Here is a 15274-nt window from a genome sequence, read left to right as displayed (position 1 = left end):
CACACACACACAAACACACACACACACACACACACATACATACATACTGTTGAAGACAGTCTCATGCTGGTCAACACACTAATGGCACTAATGGAACACTCAACCTGTGGTTTTGTTTTGTTTTTCCATTTTGCAGTATAGTTTGGGCTAAGTACTTACTTTCAAGTGACAGCACAGTGATTATGAGTGTGTTCTGAATTCTGTGCATATAAGTTCAAGCTTTATATAAATGGTTCAGAGAGAGGGAGAGAGAGGATGCATTTCGGTGTGTGTAGGTGTGTGTTATTCTGACCTGCCTGCAGTGGTAAACTTCAGTTCAATTACAGCACATTTTCTGATGATAACCAATGTTCAACAAGTGCACAGCTTTCTGCTTAATTGTTTGGAATGCAACAAATTAGGGATGCACTATATTTATCGGACAGATAAATTATCGACCGATATGGGTGAAAATGACGTAATTTTTATTGCTCTGATAAATAAATGAAATCCGATAACTAGATCCGATAAAGCACTCTTGCTGGTAAATCAATCAATCAGTCTGATTTATCTGAGAGTCATCCACTTTCCGAGTGCAAGTGACTGCAGCTTAAACTGCAGTGACTCTCAGCTTGTGTCGTGCTCATTAGGTCATCATTTGTGAACATGTCTTCGCCGGTCTGGAAGTTTTTCTCGGTGGCAGAGGAGGATAATACCATTGCTATTTGCAACGCATGTTGAGCAAGGAATCCGAGAGGAGGAAAAAAGGCGTCAAGTTTTAACACAACAAATCTTATATCTCACTTGAAAGGTCGTCATCGCGGCGAAGCTGTATTAAAAGAAAATAATAATTAGGGACTTTACGCAGTGCCTCCACTGCTGGAACGGCAACGGCATTCCAACGTCATATTGCACGTTTGCGACTTCAGCTGCTACTTCGTGGCGTTCTGCTGTAACCGTCTACTAGCGGAGAACAGCTGTTTTGCCATAGTCGTTACAACGTGACAGCTTATGTAGTTAAATGTATTGTACTAAGTATTGTGGTGCCTTACATAAAAAAATAGTCAGGACTGATGTTTGCTATTATAGTTAGGCCAGAGCTACTAAAATATCAGTTTCATCAGTGCATCTTAAATTTTGTATTCTCCTGGGTGCACAAACTGCAGATTATATGAAAATTATAATATAAAAATGTGAACTTATCGGTTATCGGTATCGGCCATGAGAAGGACTTAATTATCGGTTATTGGTATCGGTTAAAATTTTTCATATCGTGCATCCCTACAACAAATGCTTTCTGGCACTCTTGTATTTCACTGAGAAACTTGTTGTGGTTACATTTCACTCACACATGTAATAAATTAAGCTTATGTACAAGGATAAAGGAAATACAAATATTAATGCAATTACTAATTTCTTGCATTCCTTCTCTCACACACCCAGCTTTACTTGACTTCTGTTATTTAATATACATTACACATACACATTTTCACCCTAACTAAAAACACAATTTACTTATTTATATATTGTTTTTTTGCAAATGAGGATGTTTCAGATTAGTTTTTTTTTTTTTTTGGTTTAATTTGCTTCTTGGAATGAAGTTGTCAACAAAATATGTGCTGCACACACACACACACACGCAGAAAATCGCTTTATAGATCATAATTACACTACCATTCAAAGCATTTTTTTTCTCAAAGGTTTATTCAGCAAGGATGCATTAAATTGATCAATAGTTAATAGTTAAGACATTTATAATGTTACAGAATGTTCCGTTTTCAAACACATGCTGTTCTTTTGATTTTCCTATTCATCGAAGAATCCTGAAATAAGCAAAACAACTATTTTTAATTATGATAATAATAACAAATGTTTCTTGAGCACCATATTAGAATGATTTCTGAAGAATCGCGTGACATTTAAGAGTAATGGTTGCTGGAAATTCAATTATGCCATCACATTTTATTAAAACAGAAAGCAGTAAGAAGTAGTAATATTTCACAATATTATTTATTGGTGAGCATAAGAGACTTCTCTTAAAAACATTAAAAAACATTTTGCAGACCCAAACGGTATCAAGCATATATCAATTTATTAATGAAAGAACATAATAAATACAATATATTGCTAAAGACATGCTTTACAGGCCTGACTGAAATAGATAAATAGTATAATATTTGTGTGTAGTTGAGTGCTGTCCAGATGAGCTGTGTCTCTGCGTATTATTAATTTCCTCTCTTGAATAGTGCCTTATATCTATTTACACAGCTACCTGCTAATGTATCTTTTGTCATCTAATGTGTTTCATCTTTTCTGAGAAATAATGGAAAGGGAAAGGTGTACTGGGTGATGTGCACTCTTATATAAAACATTATGTCATAATGTAATATGGCATTTTTGGACTAAAGATAAGACGGCTAGAAAAGTGTACAAGCAGACTAAACAGTGCAGAAGCAAGCTTCTGCTCATATGATCATATAAGCAGTAAAAGATCAGGAAAAATTTAGCACACACTCTCAAACGCGGTGCTGCCATGTTTGGGCTTCACACTGTGTTGCAGTTACATAAAGAGTCAGCGTAGCACCTCTCTGAACTCCAGACATGACGTAAGGGTTGTACCGTGTGCAGACAGTAGGGGGCACAGAAAAACACATACACACAATCGTGGATTTGCAATCAGACAGTCTTGTTCTCTTATACACATCGAAACATTAACACACTCGCATTCATTTACACTAATTCTGCCTCTCTTTCGTTCTCTCACTTGCTTATGTATTTTTCTACACACACACACACACACACACACACACACACACACACACACACACACACAGTCTACCTATCATCTCCATCCCACACTCTCCCCCCTGGTGCAAAAGGAGCCGAGCAGAAGCAGTATCGTTATGTTATGGCTTTCCTCCCTCTGTGTACTGGATGTTGGTGGCATTTTACTGATAACTTATCAGCACTGATGCTGTTATAAACGGGAGTCTGGACCATTATGTTTATTTAGCTTTAACAGCCACTGTTTTCATCCAGAAATTTCCAGAAGCCAAACAGAGGTGTGTACTCAGGTATAGAGAGGAAAGCAAAAGATGGGTGGAAATGGGTGTAGGGAAAGTAAATAAAAAGAGTCATAATGTGTGTATTTGCTAGGGGAATTATGTTTTTGTAGATATTAAAAAGCTCAAGTGCATGTATGAGGGCACTGGTATAGCCAAAAAAAAAAAAAAAGAGTACTTATTCAGACCTGACTGTAAATAATATATGTATAGTATAAATGAAAATACATTAAAATTAGCACATTAACAACACAGCTTCCTTTTTCAAAACCAGTAATCTTAAAATAGATTACTTTTTTAGTAGGCTATACTGTTTTTCCTGCTCTGGATATTATTTTTAAAACTGAGAGCGCGTCTTGATGGTTTAACTTTGAGCTATGGCTTACAATAATTCAAAATACTGTATAATGAGAATAAAATGAAACATGAGATTCTAGAAGCCCTATTATTTTCCAGCAGATATCTGGGAGTCTGTATGTGTTAATTCTACTGAGGATGAGAGGTTACCTTGGACTTGTTCTTGCCACCTGCTGACGTGTGAATGGGATTTTGTTCTGGTGACAGATTCATTCCTCCAGTCTTCCACCTCTCTCTTTCTCTTTTATTTTCTTCCCTCTTCTCTTTTTCTATCCCATTTTTTTTTCTCTATTTGTGACCCTTACTTCACCCTGATCCGCAGCGGGAGTAGCTTCAGTGCTGCGTCCCAGATAAATGCATCTGCCTCAGAATCAGGAACCGGGAAGATCCCTGGTCGGACAACTGCATGTTTGTAAACTAACCATCCCATTCACTGCTTTAGTCATCTTTAACCAGTAAACAGAAATGTTGAACAGTAGCTCATCTGCGGGTCTGTGTTGGTGTCATGGTGGCGTGCCAGTTTGCAGATCCTTCTTTTCCTTTGCCTGAGTCTGTTTTTCTGTTTGTGTGGGGATGTGTGACGGTTTGTTTTAACTGTGTCATTTTTGAATATATTTAGCATTTTTTAAAATAATTTCCATTCCCTTTAAAGGAACAATTCACCATGAAATATTATACTTCACAGGATTCTCTGTTAGAATAGATAAATGAATGAGGATTGCTGCTGGGATCTCACCCAGACAGCTGTTTGGCTCAATCACAAATGCCATTTGTACGAAATGCCATCATGCATTTGCACAACATTTCTGGATCACCAATTCAAATACTGCAAAGAGATTCAAATCCAATGTATTGAGTCTGTGAGCGTTTTTTTAAAAGAATGATTTCTTTTACTTTTTTACTTTTCCATTTAGACCTGTTTGCTGAATGGTGTTGATCCACTAAACATTTTAGACGACTCTTAAGAACATCAGGTTTCCCGTGAGGATTTATTTCATGGAGGAAGAACTTGTCAATTTATGTCAAAAGCAAAGAAGGAAGCTAACGGCACAGATCTGTCGTAAGAAAATTAACCAAAACGCAATATTCCCTAGTGATCTGCTGTTTTAACTGCGGTGTTGTGGTACTGCAGTTGACTGTGTCTGCAACAATGTATTTTTTAAATGATAAAAGATTATGTTCATGACTCACAGCTGCAACAGTTTTGCTCATCACACTCACTGCATACTGGCATTCTCTTAATCTTTCTCTTCTCTTTCTTGTTTTCTCCTTATTGTCTCGTTCTCGCTCTGTCTCTTCCTCTCTCTTTTTCTTCTCTGTGTCTCTCAGGGTTCTGGGTCCGGCAGTAACCTTTCGACTGCACTCCAATGCTCGAAACATCAGCACGGCCCAGCTAGCCAGAGTGGCAGGTACACACAAACATACACGTGCACACACACACACACACACACACACACACCACTCGTTCCGCTACTGCATTCTAGTTGCTATTCTGATCATCTCCTGACACATTGGGGAAGAATCCTCTCATAGTGCCACGACCTTGATTGCAGCATTAGTTATTTTCAAGGTTTAAACCCCCTTTTTACAAACAATACATATGTGCACACACAAATTTACACATGGAAAAGCAAGAAATCAAACAAAACAGATATCAAATATGGTCTATTGTGAAATCACTGATATGTGATAAGCACAAGTGAATGCACTGTACTGTTTTAGTTTCAATACTCTTTTGTCTGCTGGTGCTTTGCACAAGTGTTTTCTTTTATAATGGGCACTGCAAATTATTCCTATTTTTAATTCAAGTTTGTGGTTGTTTTAGGGTGTAATAGGAGGGATACATCTTTCTTTGTGGTTCATGGTACTATATACAGTATAATTGTTAGGTATTGATCAATACCATGGTTGGACAAAATTCAAATTTGACTAATTGAATTCTGATTTGACGAATTGGTCCCACCCAGAGGAATTTGAATTGGAAATACTGATGAGTATACTTTGCTTTAGTTATTATTTAGTTATTATTTAGTTACTATAATTCCACTTTGTTTTAGGAATTTAGTTAATTCCAATTGTTTGTGTCCAGTATGTTTCTCCCCCCACCTTTTCAAAATTAACCAAATTAAAACTTTTATATTGAGCAAAGTTGCATTAAACACTTTTAGATTGTTACAAAAGTTTTGTTTCAAATAAGCGCAGTTTTTAAAAAAACTTTCTATTCATCAAAGAATCCTGAAATTGTTTTGCCATTTCCACAAAAAGCTGTTTTCAACATTGATAATAATAAGAAATGTTTCTTAAGCAGCAAATCAGAATAATAGAATGATTTCTAAAGGATCATGTGACACTGATAACTAGAGTGACTTATATTTTACAATTAAAATGTAAAAACATTATTTTAAATTGCAATTACATTTCACAGTATTACTCTTTTACTGTATTTTGTGATGAAATACATGCAACCTTGATAAACATAAGATAATTATTTTTTTTAAAATGTAAAGAATTTTGAACGGTAGTGTATACTGTATGTAAATAAAGTACAAATTTCTATAGCTGACATAGTGATCTGTTTGTCTGACTGTTTGTAAGGCCTATAAAGCCTTTAAACTTAAAGACAAGGATTTTTCAAGCCAACATGGAAAGTTTTTATCTATTCTGAGGTAAAATGTACAGATTTTATTATTACATTTTAATTCAAATTCATTGAATTTGAATTGCAGTTATGTGTCCTGATTGTTACCTCAATTTAAATGATATTTGAATAGCACTTTTAATTCAATTCTGAATGCTGCACAACGCTGGCCAATACAGCATGATACTGACCATGCCATTTGATTGAAAATTCAACATTGCTGTCAGGAATTGATCAAATTCATAAACTGGAAAAGAATAGACTGCAGTCCTGCTTCCCCTTTTCAGTCACTGTTTTAACATTTAACACTCAGGATTTCATATTTGATCATTAATGCACAAAAGGAAGGTCAAAGAATGAAAGGGAAAAACAAAAGGAATCTGATATTATAAGGTCTGTATTCCCTTGATCCATCATAATTACTTCTAGGGAAAACAGATTCGTGTGAATTTGTCCCATGCCCGTCTGTACTTCCTGACAGATAAGACGAGATACACAAGGGAAAATATTTCACAAACTGGACCTGAAATACCCAATTGTTTTTAAAAATAAAGTACTATGGGTATGTGCTGAAATTTCTCGTTGTTTATATCTCCCGCTTCAAATAATTTTCACTAGCGCTCATTGAAATAATGATATGCAGCCAACAAGCCAGTACATGAAGTGCATTTAATGAAAATTTTGATTTTATTTGATTTGATTATCAGTGTTTTGACCTCAGTAGCAAATGCACTTTATTCAATTCTATGAACAATGCATGAGTGTATTTGTGGCTTGTTGTTGAAGTCTTTGGACATGTCGTCCTTCTCAACCCGGTTCTGCTTGATGCTGTGTGAGAAAATGTGTTTGAGCATGTTAAAGCTTGTGCATTAAAGCCTTGGCATCCAAGGAAATGCGCCCCAATTTTGTCCAATTGCTGTGGTGTGAATTTCGACTTTTATTTGTGTACGTGCGTGTACGTGAGTGTGTATATCTCCAGTCTCTCCTCCCTTTGAGAGTCTCTTGTAGCATGTTGAGAGAGTTAATGGCTGGGCTCGTCAGACCCAAATGTCAGACAAAATGTTAAGTCAACATGATCAGCCGCTCTCACACGGCAGATAAATTATGAAAACCCTGGTGCCTGAATACCAATTTATTACTTTATTTAAACAGAGAGGATCTCTCCTCACACTTTATTACTGCTGTATACACACCACTGATCGCACCTAATCATTTATTCCAGTTTTTGTGCCTTTGACATCACATACACCCCTGAGTATTGAGTAAACCCTGTATTTAAGCAACTTCAAAGTATTTGTGTTGTGTGGAAATATGGTGGAATATTGAGGATTATGTTTAGGTTGTAACTGTTAATGTGTGTTTATATGTCCACAATCCAAATCTTGGCTTTGCCCGAATCATTCCAGGAGCAATGCTTTTATGTTTAAAACCACAAAAACTGACTCGCTTATTTAACTGCAGTATTCAAAGGATATTAGAAACTTTTATTATACAGTTGCTTGAATGAATTGATTTTGCGCCTTGTTAAATATTCTCCAAAAACTGTATTATACTGTCTGTATGTGGCATAATTGGCCACTAGCTTAGATGCACTGAAAGGCATTAGTCTTTTGTGCATGTAAGGAGCTGTTTTGTAGTTCCAAATGACACTAAAACCACATGTACTGTTGACCTAAGCACATTAGAGAACATTAGATCAGCATGTTAGGCAGGATTCTTCCTTTGTATATAACCCCCCTCTATTCAGACACACAAAATGGAGAATGGTTTCACAGGGTCTGAAATGAACGTGTTCCACTAATCTAGTAGTATTCCTTTGGTTCTGCCACAAGCATCGGTCTATGACAGTAGCTCCCATGTGTTTTGTCTTTGTTGTTGTTGTTGTATGTCATACAAATGTGTCAACTTACATTTAATTCCTGTATTTCCCATTCTTGGTCAATAAAGTGTGGCTGTCTGAATTTAATAATGTAAGATGAAAAGAATAAACAACTAAAATATCACAGCAGTTATTGAAAAATCTTAGATGATGAAATGATGAGATATAAATCTGACTGATGAGTGATTGTCTGAAGAGGAAGGTGTTTGTATCCTTACAGACTTCACGGCAGCAGTTCATGTCACTTTTTTACAAGATGATTTGCTTCCAATAAATGTTCATACATTAATACGTACCTTAATGATTATGAATTGTAGCTAGTCATATACTCCAACTTTGCACTCTGTTATGGTTAAAGACTACACCTATTTATAGAGGATTTGCCATTTTTAGTTAAAGGTGACATATGAACCTTTAACAAAAAATTAGTTAAGTGCTAAAATTGAGTCCCCAGTGCATCTAATAACCCAGAAAACGTGAAAAAGAACAGCCCAGTAAATTTTTTTTTGGTAAGCCTTTCTCTGCAAGCTTGTGAAAAAACGAGCTGCTCAGATTTTGCTCCCCCCATGACGTAGAAAGGAGATCTTATTATAATATTACCGCCCCTTAATCTGCAAGTTCCCACCCACAGCATCACCATTGTGATTTTACTTTTGTTTGACAGTTTAAGTGCAATAAGACTTGAAAGAGTAAAGTTTAGTACTCAAAAAACCATAAATCAGGATTTTAAATTAATATGGTTTAAAACACGTGATTTCAGTGCGATAGACATGATAATCAAAGCAAAGTATCTGAGGTATGAGCTGTAAAGGCACAGTCCTATTCTGGAAAAGGGGGCGGTGGAGCAGCAGCTCATTTGCATTTAAAGAGACATGCACGAATATGCAGCCTGTTCCTGCTTCCACTCAAAATAGGCATTTTCAAAATGATATATTAAATGATCTGTGGGGTAGGGTATTTTGAGCTGAAACCTCACTAACACATTCTGGGGACACCTGATACTTATATTACATATTGTAAAAAGGGGCATAATAGGTCTCCTTTAATTGTTATTTAATCATCAAGCATTTGTTCATACAGTATTAATATATCAGAATGCATATACAAAGAGTAAATAATTTATAATTTTAGTTGTAAATGATTCGTTTAAAAAAAGTCTATTCTAAATCAAAGCCATATAAGTCAATCACTCATTTATCCTAAAGGTTGGCCATCCTCAAAATTCCTCAAATATATAAATAAAAACTATTGCAAATGTGCATGCCTTTATTGCTGCACTAAGCAATATTTAAAATGTTGTCAGGAAGAAATATTGCTGGATCAAATGCATTTATAAACCAATGAAGTGTGTATATATGCACAATATTTTTAATGCTTTATAGCATGTAGATATGGTAAAGTGTTGCTCTTATTCCTTTGATGCAGTGCACTCTTTCAAAAGTCGTTTTGAAGTGTACTGTATGTCAGAGTGGTTCAAGACACCTCATTTCTGTAACCATGGCTTCACAAACATGTAACCATTAATTTTCTCTGACAAAAAATAATCACTTCCTGCCAAGTTATTTCTAGTGGAGGAGCAGCAGTATAGATGGGTCGGCTTGTATCCTGTAGGGTCTATGTATATGGGCAGAGATTTGGTATTCTGATGCAAAGCTGTGCTCAAGTCTTTCAAGCTGCTTGCAACACAGCAACTAACTGAAGGACTTTATGGGGGGTCTGGGGTACATTCATTAGGATTGAGGAATCTGCTGTTGTACTCTATTCATCTGGAAAGAAAGCTTTGGACAAAAGACTGGATATGGTAATCCCTGCTTGGTCTCAAAACAAAAGATGAACCCTCTGCTTTATCTCTCTCTCTCTCTCTCTCTCTCTGTGTGTGTGTGTGTGTGTGTGTGTGTGTGTGTCCTTCACAATCATTTATCGGGCCATTGATTCATCCATAGTGTTGATGAAATGGCACCCTAAACTGCACAGTGTAATCTTACAATGTGTCATCTCTCTCTTCATCTCTCAGTCGCTCTGTCTTTTCTCTCTTTCTAACATGTTTTCTTCCTCCTATCTGCCTGTCACATTTCATTTCTGCTTGTCTCCCACTTCTGCTCCTCCTCACCTTTTGCAGTCCCCTAGTTAATTTATGTGGCTTATTTTGTCTTTATACTTTGTCGTGTGTGTTTGTGTGTGTGTATTTGCTCTGTCCTCTTGTGTAATGTTAAAGCCCCCTGACCTTTCCTCTTGACCATAGATGGCACTAATTCTCATCTAAACATCAACATTTAGAAGATTTATTGCAGGTGTACAGAGGTTAAATGATCTAATGTTTTGTGTAGTGATCTGTGAATTTTATTTTATGAAGCATTTATATTTATTATTTATATTTGCTTATAAAAAAAAAATATATATATATATATATATATATATATATATATTATTTATATTTGCTTTTATTTTGAGTAATCTGAGTTATCTGAGTAATAATATTTATTTAATTTTTTTCCTTGGGGTAAAATGCCCCCCCTGAGAATTAAGACAGAAGGTTGCTGGTGTTTTTATTATTTAGCTTAATAATTACTTAATAATTGCTTAATTCATGAAGATTATCATTAATGACTCAATTAATTACATTTAAAAAAATCTTTATTCATTATTCATCAACTTAAAGGCTTTTTGAATCATTCAATACGAATTCATAGAATATTGCTAATATGAAATCCTTTCTAATTAAAAATATAGGAAAAAATATATGTCATGCATAAAATTACATAGAATGATTCATGTGTGTTTCTTTGACTGGTTATTTGATTTGTCTTTGATTATTAATTAAATAACTAAACTATCAAAATGCATGCATTTACTTAGAATATTTGATTTAGTATTTTAAATTAATGACAACTTTAAAAAAAAAAAAATGATTAAAAATGACCTTTTCTTTTGTTGTTCTGTTTAGTTTAGTTTACTTTTTTGTTTGTTTGCCTGCCTCCTTTTTGTGGCATTCGGCCACAGATGTTCCAACAGGATGACTGCAACCTTGCATATTCACAAACATCACACACACACACACACACACACACACACACACACACACACACATACATATATATTCTGTTCATTTGTTATGACATTCTGAAAAATGCTCTCAAGAGAACTGCAAGTTACATTTTCAAGAAGGGGCATTCTGCATCATCATTTGTCTTTTGGCTGAGATTTCATTAAAGTCTGTTGTACACTGGTGCATTTTTTATGATGCTCTGATCAGACGATATTAAACTCATAATGCTGCATATCAATCACGAGAGAAAATGGTCTCATCTAAATTCATATGCTGAAAGGGAACGTGCGACAGTGTAGATTTTCCTGTGATAGAGGAGCAAAGGCTTTTTTGATAAAACAATGCATTGTGCTTCAGCCACTTTAAAGTGGAATGTTTGTGTGGGAGGTATGTTAGTGTGCTGGGTGAGGCAGTATTTTTGTAGAGTGGATGTGCTCTTCTGGAGAAACTCTGCTTCAGTCTCAGTGTATCAGTGTAGTTGCTATATATGACAAAGCAAGCACAGGGATATTTTAATGTGAGGCATATTCTGGTTTTGTAGATTTTAGGAATGTGCCATATGGTGGGCATATCAGTATAGGCCTATATTCATGACGTTTTAATAATATTTTATCAATTTGATATTAATTTAATCTGAATTTGATCCAAATGATCATTATTTCTAGTAATCTTATATTTTAAAACACAAATAAAATTACATGTTTACTCAGAAATGATGGCACAAAAGCAGTTAGTTTCTTTGTATATAAAATAAATATGTTATATTTGAGATAGGGGTGTCCCCAAATAGTTGACAATTCGATGCTTCGATTCGAGGAGCCTGATTCGACTCCCAATCTCTCAGACGAATATTCGCGGGGTGTTATGATCATGCCATTTTGGCTATACAGGGGTGCTCAGTGTCTGATTTCACATCGAACTACCGGTTTTCTCCCAATAAGTTAATGTACAGCCTATTGTGATAATGCTGTAAATAAGAATCTTAAAAGAAAGAAGCTTTAAATAAATATTTTAAGGTGTGTGAATAAATCCAACTTCCCTTACAGATTTAAGTTTTGCTTTCTAATCCATGACCGACAGAGGAGCATCTTGGCGGCAGGGATTTAAATCTTTAACAAGACTCAAATTGACATGGGCACAGTGGAAGACTTAGTTTTTTTTTCCAATCAGGTAAGGTATAAGTGATTTCAAAACGTTTCAGTTGGTTCATTTGTATCGTGTATATCTCGTATAAGATGCCTTTGGTTGAGTTACGCTACAGTAAAGCGCTTCATTGTAGTATGGCGATTATCTCTTCAGCGCGCGGTGCGAGCAGGACAACAATGCAGAATATTAATAACGATGACTGGCACTGTCAATATTGTATATAGCATTATAGTGAGAACACTATTATAATAAAATGCTGTGATTTTTTTTGTGTTTAGTTGTGTTTCTGCATGTTATTGCGTGAAGAACGTGTCCACAAATGGAGTTAATTCAGAGCCACGCAGACGTGGTCATGTGCATTCGGGGCATTTTCCCATTTTAAAGTTCAGATAAAAACGTATTTGTTTAGAATAGCTTTTAATGATTTGCTTGTTTAATGTGTTAAATTTTATAATGCTTGTGTTTTATGTTTTGTATTTTACTGTACGGTGTCCTTGAGTGTCTTGAAAGGTGCCTATAAATAAAAGGTATTATTATTATTATTATTATTATTATTATTATTATTATTATTTTGTGCAGATAGCCTATAAGTGGTAATATTAACATTGTTATATAAATAACGAAGCATATTCTATGTGAGTTAAATGAGTTAAATCCCATTGATTAAAAACCTGCTGCTTCATTCTACTGGTCATCTTCAGTGCACGCAGCTCAAAACAGAAATGCAGAACGTTATAACTACGATCAACTACGAACATTATAATGAGAGCACTATTGTAAAAAAAAATGTTGTGAATTCTTAAGGGTTTCGCTGACGTTTAATGTTAACTATCTTTTAATCAAAACATAAAACATTATTTACGAGGTGTCCATTACACATTTTCCCTGTGTATTTATGACTGTCGAATGTCTGACTTGATTCTTGGTAATGTATTTTGCCGCGCACCCAAATATATGATTTGACTATCAGTCGACTATCGGCATGATTCGAAAATTCCGATTCCACTATGAAAATCCTTAGTCGGGGACACCCCTAATTTGAGAATATATATTTCTGCGATTAATATCGCAAATTTTAGATTAACATTGGCTTGTTTGCCAGTTGTCTGTGTGTGTGCATATATATATACTGTATATATATATATATATATATATATATATATACACACATATGCATCATTTTTTATCTTTTTAAACATTTTTATCAGGGTGTGTCAGGATAGAGATGACCGCTCTTTGTCTAGCCTTTCATATTTGCGGGGGAGATCTTGGGGGTCTCCAAGGGGTTGACCCTGGTGTTGTGCCCAGGCCGTGAGAACCCCGGATGGGTCAGAGTCTGGACAGGTTAGGGCAGATGGAACATGGAACCCTCATAGTCACGTCCCACCAGGAAAACAATCAGAGCAACTGTCAAGGCCATCTACACCTGATACCACAGCAGAAATTAAGAAAGAGAAAGGGATAGCAGTTCATGTAAACCGATAAAAAGAGAAAACAAAGAAAAGCTGACCAGTGTGCCAAAATAGGAAAAATATACTGAAGGTTACACAGAGTAAGAGGAATCGTGACCTGAATTGCTATCGTGTCATAGGTCATGACCTTCTGGAACAATAATGGTCATGCTCTCAACTTTAACATAGGTCAGAGTGACAGTTTGCGACAGCCTCATTTATTCCTCTCTTTATCTTCCTCTCCTTTGCCCTTCGGTTCGCTTTGAGGAAGTTAAACTGAGCCGGCTTCTGTTTAAGAGTCTGGTTACTTCATCTGATTTGTACTCCCTCAATCTCATGTTGTCTTTATTTTCCCGCTGACATTTCTTCACATCCGTCCACATCTCTGACATCTTTGCCGTGTTTACTTCCTCACCCACTCATCCCTTTCTCTCTTGCTCTATCTATCTCTCTTTCTCTCTCTGTAATTGCAGTGGTGCGGTGCAGGGGCTGCTCGTCTGCGCTCCAGCTGGGCAGATTAGCATAGATCTCCCACGCAGACACAGTTGACCTTCACTCCACCAAACACTTGTCAAAATGCCAGCCATAATTACCCTGGCCTCTCCAGCTAAAGTAATGGCTTACATATACCTGACTCACTCTTTGCCACCAATTGGATGTGAAATATATTTGAGTGTGTGTGTGTGTGCAATGAGATTCTTATGTGTGTGTGTGTGTGTGTGTGTGTGTGTGTGTGTGTGTGAGACTGTATCTTCTCAATGATCCTTTATGAGGGCTGTATGAATTTTCAGCACAAGTGTACAATAATTCATATCTCATCAGCGTTTGACAATCCAGTAGCATTTCCTTAAGGATTTTGATTGACTTAGCTGTTTATTTAATTGTCCGTTTCACAGACCATTTAATACAGATCGTTGATATTAAGAGTTCATGGTTTGTGCTGTTATGTGAAGTGCAGCTGAAGTAGAAACATATTCCATTTGTAGCGTGTTCAAGCATCTCATGCCTTTTAGAGCCCTCTAAAATGAGCAAATATCTACTATTATATAATAAAATATTTGAGATTTATATGTTGTTTTAAAAAACTTCTGTGGACATCAGTGGAGAAAGTGGTGTTGTTGTGGTATCTATTGACAGCATTTAGCTGGGTCATGCTAACCAGAGTGAAAGTTTTGAGACTGTGTGTGTTCTTACTTTTCTATCGGTCCATTAAAATAATGTCATAGTTTTCCTGTGGTGCCATTGAAAGGAATGGGAGCATTGAAGGGGTCATGAACTGAGAAATCAACATTACCTTGATCTTTTGACATGTAAGAGGTCACTGTACTATGAAGACATCCTGTAAGTTTCAGAACTCAAAACTTTATCACCAGTCTAAAAACAGTTTATACTGAAGGCAGTCTTCCAAAATGACAGCTTGTGGAATATACCACTCTATGATGTAATAGTGTGGCTAAACCCCGCCTGCTTCTACATCGCTGTCTGTTTAGCCCCGCCCACCGATTCGCGCATGTAGTAGGTAAATGACAAGATAGGCAAACACTTTTAACTTTTTCACTTCGTTTTACTGCAGATTAATTTACTAACAAGGCACAATTTGATGATTATCAGAAATATTGAAACTAAAAGACGATACTGTGCCGGCTATATTGGATCTAACAGTAATATTGCAACACACAAGTGTGTGTTTTTATTACATGGTCACTATTGCTTTGT

At 35.9% G+C, this 15274-nt stretch overlaps 1 protein-coding gene across 1 annotated transcript in view; it reads left to right on the top strand.

The window, feature by feature from the left end:
• The window catches only part of ptprn2 (protein tyrosine phosphatase receptor type N2), a 189365-nt gene that overhangs the window by 63917 nt on the left and 110174 nt on the right, over positions 1–15274 (top strand). Inside the window, exon 11 of the mRNA XM_058781550.1 lies at positions 4728–4807. Within this exon, the coding sequence (XP_058637533.1) occupies positions 4728–4807 (80 nt within the window). The remainder of the gene's footprint in view (positions 1–4727; positions 4808–15274) is intronic.

Source organism: Onychostoma macrolepis, chromosome 07 (genome assembly GCF_012432095.1).
Source record: "Onychostoma macrolepis isolate SWU-2019 chromosome 07, ASM1243209v1, whole genome shotgun sequence".
NCBI lineage: Eukaryota > Metazoa > Chordata > Actinopteri > Cypriniformes > Cyprinidae > Onychostoma > Onychostoma macrolepis.
The sequence above is the reverse complement of the archived record's forward strand: the minus strand, read 5'-3'. Positions and strand labels throughout refer to the sequence as shown.